This window comes from Arvicola amphibius, chromosome 6 (genome assembly GCF_903992535.2).
Source record: "Arvicola amphibius chromosome 6, mArvAmp1.2, whole genome shotgun sequence".
Taxonomy (NCBI): Eukaryota; Metazoa; Chordata; class Mammalia; order Rodentia; family Cricetidae; genus Arvicola; species Arvicola amphibius.
The window spans coordinates 117,889,583-117,902,705 of NC_052052.2; the positions used below are offsets into that span (position 1 = coordinate 117,889,583).

Sequence of the window (13,123 nt, forward strand, 5' to 3'; positions counted from 1 at the left end):
TTTTGCATGTAAATTGGCAGGTGGAAACCAATTATTATCCTACTCATGTGAGGCTGCCTCTCGCCAGTAAATTGTTCCAGATTGATAGCTACATTTTCCTTTTGATTTTGTAGTAGGGGAAAAAGAGGAAAAAGGGAGCTTTTAAATTCTGGAACGTGAAATTGCAGCTTATCATTCAGTTGTGTGTCGTTAATGCTCTGCTGCCCTCTTTTCTTTCTGGTAAACCCTGACTTCTCCTGTTAGTGAGTGTTAACTCAGACACTCCTGTCAGGAGCCTAGGGAAGTATTTAGAGTATGTCTGGAAAGAGATCACAGTTGTCTGAGTTGTCTACTGTTGTAAGAAGTATGAACATACAGTAATTGTCTATAGGCAGCTCCTTTCTCTGCAGAAGGAGTCAGTCATGACCATTTACAGACAGCCATCATTCTGCTACCAGCACTGGCACAAGTTTGTGTATTTTGGACTCTCCATAAATTACTTTGTCTATTTAACATCATTGCTTTCTTAGTATATATGTGTCTGCTCTGTGATCCCAAAATGAACAAAATTGAATGACTGACATATTTCTCAGAATATGTCCCGTCTTGAAAGATACATGACTACATATATATTTTAAATTTTAATCATTTTGAATTCATGTGAATTTCTTTTAACAAAGAACAAAACTTTTCTAATATATTTTACTTTTTTTTAATTCCTCTGTTTTTACTTTCAAATAAAAACATATACCAGTGAATGTATCCTTAGAAGAGCTTTATTGCACAGAGCCATAAAAGAGTTGTAGTTGAAGGAGAAATGGCAAGTGGACTTGGGATGCTCCAAAAGAGAAAACTGACCACTTTTCCTTTTTGTAAACATCACCATACTGTTTCATCTTGTAGCCCCCCATGCTGGAGTCAGTCCTGCGGAATACTATCACCAGATGGCCCTGCTGACAGGTCAGCGCAGCCCCTATGCGGACATCCTTCCCTCGGCTGCCACCGCTGGTGCAGGGGCCATCCACATGGAGTACCTTCATGCCATGGATAGTAAGTGAGGATGCTGGGTGATGGGGTCCTGGGAGGGTAACAGATGCTAGCTAGGTAATGGAGAGAAGGCTGCAAAGGTTCAGTGATGGGTTGCGTTTTCAGTTCCATAGATGAAGCCAGCCTGAGATGACCTGTTGCCTCTCGGTGAACTAAGAGATGCATAAAATTGTAGTTTGGTAGCTATACTAGAAATGTAACTGATCAGCAAATTATGCCGCTCAATTTCTTGTGATATGAAAATAAAGGAGTCAGTTTGCTCCCTGGATGGAGTTTGCATGGCCACCCTATGGTATTGTGGATTTATTTTTTTTTTCTTTAGAAATTAAGCATTAAAAACAAACGAACCAAAAAAACCCCCAAGAAACTGTAAGATGATTTATTTCACATATCCTTATTTATTTCACATATCCTTATATTTTAAAACGGTATTTCATGAAGACCCTTTGCAGCTGCCAAAAAGATCATAACCGTTTACACAAAGAGGGGGAAGAAAATCCAGAAACATTTCCAAATTCTAGTACATAGCAATGAAGGAAACAAAGATCACGTGGTGTGCATGTCACTTGAGGGGTGCCCAGAGGCGCATTAGGATTCCTTTGGGTCACAGTGGGCCTATAATGGCTTTGTAGATGCCTCAGAGCTCTCATCTCTGACGAGGATGTGTTCAATGAACATCCTTTTGCAGGATTTTGAAGAGTGAGGCTGAAACTCAGCTGCAGGGAAGTATGGTTTCTCTAGAGGCCATGCTTAACTCTTGTGTTTCCAGCCAGAGTCTATTGGGAGTCACCCTGGTCACGGGTGTGCTTTGGGCCTCTAAGCCTCAGATTTTGGAAAGAAAGAGGATGATTGGTCCACACGGAAATAAAAATTGACAGTCTGGGTCTGCTAATCACCCAGGACCACATTGGTGTACCCCAAAGGAGTGTGGCCTGATCCTGGCCTCTATTGCACAGCTTGTTACCACACACAAAGTAAAAGAACGTTGTTGCACCTTCTGTGGGTTTTTGTTGTTAGGCTCAGCAGCATAAAGAGCTTAAGTTTCAGATTCATCATAACCACATTTCAATTAGCAATTGTTGAGGGGGAAACAGTTCACTGTTATTATGCAAATTAGTTATTTGAAAATTTGCAAATAAAGAATTAAAATAAGAGAGACTTCTTGGAAGGTCAGCCTGTGTTACTTTCCCTATTTGATAAGAATATGTTTAGTCAGGCGGTGGCGGGTTTTTTTTTTTTTATTCAAATAAAGGATGAAGCTACCCTTTTACTTTGTAAAAACTAATTAAAGGAATTTTAATTTGCCAGAGTATATGGTAAATTGACTGTCATTAAGTAGGAATTTAGATGTCCTATCATTCATCACATGAAAAGAAAGCTCCTCTTTCTTTGTCAGAAATTTTTATTAGAATGGAGAAACAAAACAATTAGCAGAAACTAGGTTGGAGCTCCCTGTGCTGGAGCGGTGGGAAGACTGCCTGGGCTTATAGCTCAGTGATCGAGTGTTCGCCTGGCGAATACAAGGCTTTGTGTTCAGTTCCTACCTCTGCACAATATAAACAGGACTCTGGTTTCAATGGCAAAAGTACATGCTGTGACTTGTGAGGAGTGTCTTTTTGACATGGAAGCTAGAGTAGTTAGTGTAACACATTAGTCTAAGCAGGTATATCCGTAGCTCTAATAGTTCCAGAGGTCGAGGCACCTTGAGCCTGTACTTCCTATAAGGGGCATCCTAAGGAAAAAGGGAGGGAAAGAGCCACTCAAGTCTATTCTATACATCTGAGCAGAAAGCGACTTAAACCAGCGCCGTTCTGAGAGAGAGAAGCAGTGAGGACATTTTCCAGCCAGACCTTTTGTGACCTGGAAGTTTGGTGGAAAGGTTTTGCCAGGCCTCTGGACCCTGACTTTGAAGGGTGTATGGTGGAGATAAGGCTTATATTTCATAGTATCAGATCACATTATCTATCTCCTGCATCACTGCTAGTTAGAGAGCCTCCGTTTAGAAGGCTGGGGTCAATTCCGAACATCCCTACAAAAATCAGAGATTGTGGAAAGGATGAAGAACATCTATCTTATCTTGTTTCCTCTAACTCCAAGTCCAACAAAATAGTTTCGTTAAGGGTTATGTGAAAACTGACAATAAATTTGCTCTGTCATTCAAGTTGTGGGGAAATGACAGATATCTCTCCCTTAAACACTTATATGATGAAATTCGCGTACTGTAGTAAGTAAAATAAGACAGTTCTACTCAAGGCAGAGGGCATGATTAAAACAAGGCGCTCCTTAGCTGCTAGATGCTTACACAGAGCTGTGGTTACTGTTCTGTACTTACATGCTCTAAGCTGTTCTAAATGACCCAACCCATTTTAAATGTGACTGAAAGAAACAATTGAGATGGCCCCATGCTTGTCATTCGGAGCAGTGGAACAACACTACATGTGGATGTTACTACCATCTTGTGTCTGGCTTTGAGATTAACTGTATAAAACCTTCAAAATCATCTATTAGGTTTCATCAAATTATCTCAGAGCATGGTGGATTATTATCTTGTATGTGGTCCATCTCTGAGGTCTCTTGTGGTGATGCAAACTTTTAATTCTAGTACTTGGGAGGCAGGGTTAAGTAGGGGGATCGTCAGTTCAAGGCTGGTGGGAACCCCCTCAACTCACACACATTTGCATGTGCGCACATGCCCGCGCACAGACATACACACACACACACACACACACACACACACACACACACCACACATTGTGTGTGAAGGGTGGGGAGAGACAGATTATTCCATCTCTGTTGAAAATATTCCCATTGAATTTTCTGGAGATCAGTTGGCTTGTTGTTGTTGTTTCTCTAAAGATTTGTCTACTGCTTTAATTTTCTGAGCAAGGCCAAATTGCCACGATTCTGTAAGAAGTCATACCCATGCTGTGAAACATAAAATTTTATTTTTGTATTTAAAATTATTTAAATTGATGTGCTTCTTATCTTGCAGGATTACCTCTCGCCCTCTCATTAAGTCTTAGTTTTATGACTCTGACTTGTAAATTGATCTTCCAAAAACAAGAATGGACGGCATTCTCTACTATACCCTACGATTCAGATCTTGACATCTAAGAAATTTGAGGGCAAATCATACTTAATTGTAACCCCTCAGTTAAAAGCCACTATATTAAGTGGGCATGGGTTTAAATTGAATTGCTAACCTCCAGATTAAGAGGCTGTCAGAGGACTTTTCTTGAAGTCTAAAACTTTTAGTTCTTTAATGGAGAAGAAAGGTCTGTATCAGTATCCTTAGGGATATCAAGCCTTGCTGACGTGTGTGCACAGTTTATGCCTCCCGCCCTGGAAAGGTGATGAAGCACCATCATCAACCTCATGGACCATCTCTGCTTAGATGAGAAGGCTTTTAGGATAGGAATCCTCTTTTTGACACCATGGCTCCATGTGATGGGACTGCTCTCTGCACTCGAGGGGTTTGACAGTATTTTGGGCTCTTCCTACTAGATGTCCATAGCATGCCCTGAACTGTGGCCACCAGATGTTGTCAGAAACCTAATGGGGTACAAAATCACCCCAAATAGGATTCCACTGGCCAGGGCAATGCTTCGTACATTGTTTTAGTGATGCTGTCAGTTTATTGGGGAGCATTTGGCTGCTGGAGTCACGGAGAGAGGCAGGCATAACTACACCAGATTCTTTATTTTAGCATGCTTTAATTCAGTTTTTGTCATTCAACTCATTGCCTTAAAATGGTGTGCGTTAGAGTGGAGAGGGCATTGTGTTGCAACTGTGGGAACCTCTGTCTTTGTCGCTTGTGGTGGATTAATGATGGGAATATCTAAGCAGCTGTCAGATTCATAAATCATTAGAAATGAGAAGGATAACACATAAAAGTCTCTCCCTTTTGTTGAGCAATTTATCATTTTGCCTGCACATTAATAAACAGCTCTCCTCTGAGGTAAACCCCTGGAAGATAAATATTTTGCCCTAATTTCCTCAATTGTAGTCAGTAGATCACAAGGGGGAGGAGAGATGCTTGTCACAAGTCGCGAGCTTCTGTCCCTCTCCTTTTGCCCTGAGAAGTGGTAGTCAATAACCTATAGATTCTGGCTGTAGGTAATCAAGTTCTGTTTTATTTTTGTAACAGGCACCAGATTTCCTAGCCCCAGGCTGTCAGCTAGACCCAGCCGAAAACGCACACTGTCCATCTCGCCCTTGTCAGATCATAGCTTTGACCTTCAGACCATGATAAGAACATCTCCTAACTCCTTGGTCACAATTCTCAATAATTCCCGTAGCAGCTCTTCAGCAAGTGGTTCCTACGGACACTTATCGGCAAGTGCGATCAGGTTCGTATTTTCCTGAGTCCATTGTGTGTCTTTATAATAAAACGTCAGTGTTCGAGGGAACCAGTGTACCATTTGTGCCAGTGGTCAGAGAGAAAGAAAGTGTCACCAGGCTGCTGCATCCATATCAGGATTCAGGTTAAGTAACACAACAGCGGGCCAAAATTAATTTGTATGTATACATTAGTTCTTACATGGCAATTACTCAGTTATGATGCAATCTACTTCTTAGAGTCGGAGAATTTCAGCTCTTTTTAGCCGGGTCTTCTCTTGGAAATATTTCTGTAGAACAAAAACCAACTCTGCCTGCTTATCCAGCCTATGTACAAAAGAGGAACAAAAGCAAAACTGACCTTAGAACTCTCAACAGAAAGGAGGACAGTGATAATGGAAGAGTTTAAGCAGTGCTTTTAATTCAACAGAAAACAAATGCAGATGATTTGGGGGCACCTACTGGGCCAGTCACTGGTAGGCTAGCTAGAATTAATTACACATTTCCAGCTTACTTTTTTTTTTTTTTTTTTTAAGATTTATTTATTACGTATACAGTGTTCTACCTGCAGGCCAGAAGAGGGCACCAGATCTCATTACAGATGGTTGTGAGCCACCATGTGGTTGCTGGGAATTGAACTCAGGATCTCTGGAAGAGCAGCCAGTGCACTGAACCTCTAAGCCAACCTTCCAGTCCCTTTCCAGCTTACTTTTAAAGATAAAGACTTTGGTTATCTTTTCTGTACAGGGAAGTAATTTTAACATGCCCCTACATGAGTGTAAGGAATATAAAAATGATTTTTTTAAAGATGCTTTCTATTGCTAATGATCAGTTTTGGACTTTTATCACTGAATATAGAAGGAGCTCAAAGAAGCCATGTTAAGAAACTGTGCGATGCTCACGTTTGTCAACTTGTCACATGATTTGAGCTGTACTAGTCATAACTAAAAGAGGCAGAATTCAACAGTATTCTAATAGTTAATTAAATAGTCCTGGCTCTAATCCTTAGCTCTTTTTCCCCCGTACAAGTTTCACCATGGGTTAAGTGTTCACGTACCAGGGATCTTTGAGTTATAGTTTTGCCGACCGTGGGCGGTCCCTCGCTTTGAGAGCACATGTTAGTGAAGCTGGAGTGATGGCAGGGAGCTTGGGAAGTGCAGACAGGCGTCAGGAATTTGAGGCCAGCTTCTGCTGCATGCCCATTTGATCATTTGGGGCGACTTGATGGTCTGTCAAAAACACAAACAAAAAAACCCCAAGAAACACAGTAAAAATACTGTTTTTACAAGCCTTGCTTTAAATAAGTAAGAATGTATTTTATTTATTTTTCGTGAATGGACAAGAGCTCTAGTTATTAATTATGCTTTTCATGTTTGGGAAACTTCAGCACTTTAGAAAAATACACATAAGTAATAGTACAGTCTCCATATGTATTAAGAATAACTAATACTATTGTTCCTTAGAACATGTTCCAGTGAAGTTTTAATTATTTTCTAGTTCAATTATCAGCAGTTCTCATTGGCAGATAAGTTAGCATTATTATATATATGATTCTCATTTTTTGCTCTTCTTTTCATATGGCCTATGAAAAGTGGAAACACGGGATGAAGAAAACACCTGCTTTTGTGACTATAGTCAGCACATAGTGTGGGGTCTGGGGTATCTAAAGGTCAACCAATGTAATCAGTCAATAGACTGGGGTCTACGGTGTCTCAGGGTCAGCCAGTGTAATCAGTGGATAGACTGGGGTCTATGATGTCTCATGGTCACCCAATGCAATCAGTCAATAGACTGGGGTCTACAGTGTCTCAGGGTCAGCCAGTGTAGTCAGTGGATAGACTGGGGTCTGCAGTGTCTCAGGATCAGCCAGTGTAGTCACAAGTGTAGGCTTCGAGCATCTGTCTGTAGTCCAAACTCATCTTTAACCCTAATCTGCATATTTAACAGCTGCAGGTAAGACATCCAGTGTATTGGAACAGGTCATGTTTTATTAAAGGTGATATGGTTCCACAGTGGAACAAAAGTTCTTCCCCATTGGATGAAATTAAACAGAAATAACCCTGAATGGTACTTACAATAACACCGTCACTGATGTTTTAGCCTCTTGCTCGCCAACCCAAGGCAGGTTGTTCCTGTTCTCCTAGCTTTTATTCTTTGGTAATCTGCTACCATAAATTATATCTTAATTAGCTGATACATTGTAGTGGTGTGACTTTACTAAAACATCCACGTAGAAATTAGAATACTGTGATATTTGTACAAATGCTATCTTCACAGATCACTTTGTAGCTTTTGTGGGGAGGTGGTGGTGCTGGACATTGAACTCAGGACCTTGGGTATGCTAAGGAGGTGCTCTCCTTAGCATTGGAACTACATCGCTAGCCCCAGAATTACTTTGTGAACAATTCGTTCTTCTCTCAATTATCCCCACTTGCTTGCTTTACTCTTTGCAGTGTCTTAGATATCCACAGTAATGTCATTTATACTTACCAAGCATCCTTGTGACATGTGACATCTTACAGTTGCTCAGAGAAGCAGGTGCTCACTTCAGAGCCTGGTGGTACCCCAGCTTAGTCATTTCATTAAAAGTGGAAGAAGAAATTCACTTTAAAGACCAGTTGAAGTCTCAAAAGCTCCTGTGAAAGTCAGGTGACCCAGAACCATCACATGCTCATATTCTTTCTTGCCTTTCAGTAGTGTATCTCAGTCTTTGATATAGATTCATGGTATGTTAAGAGAACGTGCCCCTTCTTTTCCATAGAAGTATGTAATCCAGTATAGGATGAGCTGCCATGTACTGTTATACTGCGGGAGCTATCCTAATGGACAGTATCATCTCCACTTGCCAGAGAAACTTCGGTGCATTGTTTTCCCTAGACCTAAATAAACCAACTCAGTAGTACTCACCAGGAAAGGGGTGTGTGAACACCCTGAGAGTTGGTGCTGTTCTTAAGAGTGAACGGTGCAAGAGAACTGAGCAGGAAGTACATTTGATGTCTGTCTTGAGCTAGATACGCAGATGAGTATGTGGAAGGAGGAAGCTGACCGATTTACCGTGCTTGGTTACTACCAACAGCGTTCCAGGCTCCTACTTATTCCTTTACCCCTAGACACACCTGACTTACACATTTGCGATTTTCTGTGGCCTACTTCACTATTAATGTTGGCAGTACAAAGAGTAATTATGCCATTTAGGTTTGTAAGGCAGTCATTGGGTGCATTTTACTGGAGCAGAAAGAGTACCAGACCTCTCCTCTCACATCTCTGCATCACCTTTGCCCCCTCCCATTAACACGGATGCAACAAATAGTTATTGAATGAATAAATTATAGAGGTTTCCGTCCCCCAATGAACAATAAGAATACCCTTCACTCTTTTTTATTACGGTTTTCCAAAAATTAAGATCTATTTAAATGTTATTCTACATCCCCTCAGATTGATTATTGTATATGTATCAAAGACAAAGAAAATGGTGCAAAAATAAAAGAGTTAAAACAGTAAATATCTGTCTTGTTAGTATATTATTTTTGACTTCTTAAAATATTTACTTAATAATTTAGGCTCCTTTAACCATCATATAAAACAAATGCACTCAAAAGGTTGTTGCCATATAAACTATAGTACTTGGATATGTCAGGCTAGCTGTATTATCTTACCTTTTTTTTTTTTTAATCTCACAGGTGCTGTAACTCAAAACATCTTCACACATACTATAAAGTATTTCATTTAAATAAGTTGTAAGGTCTCTATCACTTGAAGGCTTTTACAAAAGACCACAGCATCAAGCAGCCTGTGGTCCTCAATTCACGGTTAAACCTAACATTGTAAATAGCTCATTATTCATATTAGATTTAAAAGTTTGTTCTACTAATACCTCTGCCTCCAGATAGTAAGCCATCATAGGAAGAGAAGACATTTCCAGTAATTCTTCTCTCAGCACGTGTAAATGGAATGGAGACATGATTAGTGAACACTACCCCAGTGCACCAGGTCTAGCTTTTTCACTGTCAGTGTAGTGGTAAAATCTCAGTAGTGGTTTAAGATCTAGCATAGTTAGGAAAATCATCCCCATGAAAATGTTATTTCTCGTTCTACTTTACACATCACCCACTTGAGTGCCAAGGTCTCCAATTCCACAGCTATTGCAGGTTTTTCTGTTGTCTGCACAAACAAGCCTAGCCTGGAGACTGTTGTGACTCTGTCCTCTCTGTACACCATCCTCCTTCCCTGGTTCAGAGCCCTGTGCAATGAGGATGCATTGGCTAGGTCCATGGATGCTGCCTGATGGGAGGTAGGAATCTGTGTACTTCCACAGCTCTCTGGCTAGCTACTGCTAATGAGAGCAAATATCTTGCTTATACTGGCGAAACCACACACACACACACACACACACACACACACACACACACACACACACATTAAACATTCTGGAAATAGATGCCTACAATGCCACATTAGCAGTATATTTAAAAATCTCTGATCCCGTCCTCTAAAATTTTTGAGGTGTCCTTTTTTTTCTCCTTAATATTATTAATAAAGTTGTTAATAGTACCTTTTTAAAAAGATCATTTTCTTTTGAATTATTCATCCCCTAAACACTTGAGCGAGTTTGACTACAGGCTAGGTGCGGAGGCTGCAGAATGAGTAAGTGAAATCCTCACCTTCATGGAACTCACAGGAAGAAAAGCCCCCCAAGCAGAGATGAATAAATGAGCAGATGGTTGACCGAGCTTGCTTGAAGGCTGGTCATTACTGTAGAGAACGTGACCCTGGTGTCAGGAAGCAAAGACCTGTAAGATAATGGGAATCCCCATAGGAGGAGCTTTCAGTGACTGTCCAAGCACAGTGTTGAGCATATAGAGCCTGCAATAGGAGGAGCAGGGCATCTGAAGAACTGGCGCTGAGCCAGAGTGCTAGAAGACTGTCAGATAAGGGCAGCCAGGGCTCAAGTTTGGGGGCATAGACAGAGCTAAATTATACGATGTCTGTGACCATGGCATAAGAACAGTGGAAGACTTGGGACACTCTAAGAGGCTGTTTGACTCTCCGGCTGTGGAGACATGCTCAGAGGGGTTGGTGGGCTGCCAGAGAGTATAACCACCACTGCCTCAGACTGGTAGGCCCTCTCATCTTCTGTCCACCAGGTTGTGTTTCCTCTAGAAATCCTCGAGTGGCTGAAGCATAGCTCGAACAATACTGGAAAACACCACTCACATGGGAGAATTAAGACTAGCTGTGTTGCTTATATGAACATGATTTTTCTAACCATGTGGACTTGCTCAGCCCGTGTACTGCTTCAAAGGTTGTTAGCAACTCTCACTGCAGAGTGTGCGCCGCTATTCCTGTTCATGGCTGTTTGGTTGGTGACAAGTCGCTTCTTAATTTTCTACAGTACCTTCGCAATAGAAAGCCCAACGCACATTCCTCAAGGCTACTCAGGCTGTGCCTACCAGAACATAAATGTTAGGACGGTTTCATTTGAGTGTGTGGGTCTGTACCTCCCTGTTCTTTCCTGCTGAGGCCTAGCTGGGTTTTCCAATAAATGTGCCTTAGGAATTTTTATGGATGGAAGTAGAAGTTTTTACTTTGTTTGCCCTCAAGTATAAGCATATGGGTGCATATGTATACCTATATCTGTACATGTATAATTAATGGAAGCTGTGAGGCCATTCTCTGCAAAACTGGAAAGAGTTGTTCTTTGAATAGCAGCCTTTGTATGGTAAATTCCAGCGATGCAACAAGAAGTGAACGATTTTGTTAGCACAGAACCTACAACATGACTCGAAGTTGGGTGTGATTAGATTACAGTTTTGCTTAGGGTTAGCTCAGTGCTGCCTCGCTTGACATCCAAGTTCATCAGCAAAAGATTTAGGAGAGACAGATGCCAGAAAGCAAGCACAGCAGCTCTTAGATTTTCTACCTTTAGGGAACTGGGCTTACCCTCCGTCCTGATTTATAGGAGCACTCTGAAGCGTGATCAAATGAGTTTCTTTTCAGAATGCTTTAGCCTGAGCCCAGTATGGTGGCGCATATCTTTAATCCTAGCACTCTCACATGGATCTCTGTCAGATCAAGTACAGATCTGGTCTACATAAAGACCTTCAGTCCAGCCAGGGCCGACATAATGAGACCGTGTCTCAAAATAAACAAATGCACTTCAAATCTGGAAGTGAGAAAATATAGGTCTGTTGGTAGCAGCTAAGGAGAACACATTTCCTTCTAACCCAGAGGTGTCACCCCTTGCTCACACAAGCCACTGGAATTAGCTGTGCCTGGATGACCCGCTCTGTCTTTTTTACCGTCCGCTGCGGGGCTGCCGTGTAACTTACTGCTCTCATTAGCCACTTTCCTGGCCAGCTTTGTACAGCCCAGTCCATATCTCTGAGAGATTACAGAGATGAACTGAGAAGCTGAGGAGGCTTTCTGCTGCATCAGTGTAGATCAAAGGTGGGGAGTACTTAACTGCCTCGCTACCCATAAACCCCAGGTTTGTTGTGCTTTGACACATGAAAGAGAAAAAAACTAATGCCTCCGCTACCATCATGTAGGAGTGGGAAATTCTATGGGAACTGTAAGAAAAAAACAGTTATCTTCAGAGAAAATACCGCTTTTTAAAAGTCTCCACACAAACAAGAAGTTTCAGTATAATACTTGGTGTGACTATGATATAGCACTCCAGCGTTCCCCTTTGCTTGTCCGGTGGCTGGCTAGGGTAGCTTCCTCCTTGTTTCCATCGTAATGTAAAAAGGATCAGCTCTCCCAGTATAAAGGATTGCATCAGTCCAAACCATGTTGCTTTATTGATGGCACAGTTATTAAGAAATCTAGCATCACCCTTCTTACCTCCCACTGAGAAATTAAAAAACACATTATAGGGTCTTCTTGTAAGCTCTGTTCGTGTGGTTTTTTTTCCGTGTGACTTGAAGACAGCGACTTTGGAATGCCTGTTTATAGTAGGGCTGATGAAATGTTTAATGACTTACTTGTACAGTATAACCTTTGGTGTCTCATGTATTAACCTGTTGCTCTAACAATTAAACGAAAATGTGACTTACTGACTGGCCATAAGGAGAGAGAGCATTCATATAACTTAGGGTGGGACAGAGTTATGTCTCCAATAAGATTAGATGTTTTAAAGCTTTCCATATTGATGATTAACATATAGTTTTCTGGCTAGAAATAGTAAGACATATAGAAAGTACTCAGTTCAGATTTCTGGAATTAATAAATGAGACGTGTATAACTAATGAGAATTAACTGTTTTATATATCTTCTTTCTGCTACCATCCCCGGTTTTACCCAGCTGGGAGGACAGTTGGTTGGATTCCAGCAGCACATATATGTATCAGAAGCTGTTATATTAATTATTACAATATGAGAAATAGTTAAATTTACACTTTGGGGGAGGTAACAGGAGCTGAGAATTGAACCCAAGGCCTCACGGCATGCTAGAAGCACATGTTATATCGCTTGCTTACCTGAACATTGTAAATAAATCTCAGTATAAAAATCTTATGCCTCTGATTTTTGATAAAGTATACATATAAATAAGAACTTTCAGGCTCAGATTTTGAAAATCTTATTTAAATTTTTTATTTTAGATTAAAAAAAATATGTATGCGAGTGTTTTGCTTGCATGGATGTATGTGTACCAAATATGTGCTTGATGCCCATTGAGGCCAAAAGAGAACATCAGATTTCCTGGAACTAAAATTTGGTCCTCTGTATTAGCAGGAAATGCTCTTAGCTACTGAAATAT

At 40.9% G+C, this 13,123-nt stretch overlaps 1 protein-coding gene across 1 annotated transcript in view; it reads left to right on the forward strand.

Moving 5' to 3' along the window:
- Positions 1-13,123, forward strand: part of Gli3 (GLI family zinc finger 3) — a 247,758-nt gene that overhangs the window by 163,614 nt on the left and 71,021 nt on the right. Inside the window, exons 5-6 of the mRNA XM_038334619.1 lie at positions 883-1,029; positions 5,174-5,375. Of these exons, the coding sequence (XP_038190547.1) occupies positions 883-1,029; positions 5,174-5,375 (349 nt within the window). The remainder of the gene's footprint in view (positions 1-882; positions 1,030-5,173; positions 5,376-13,123) is intronic.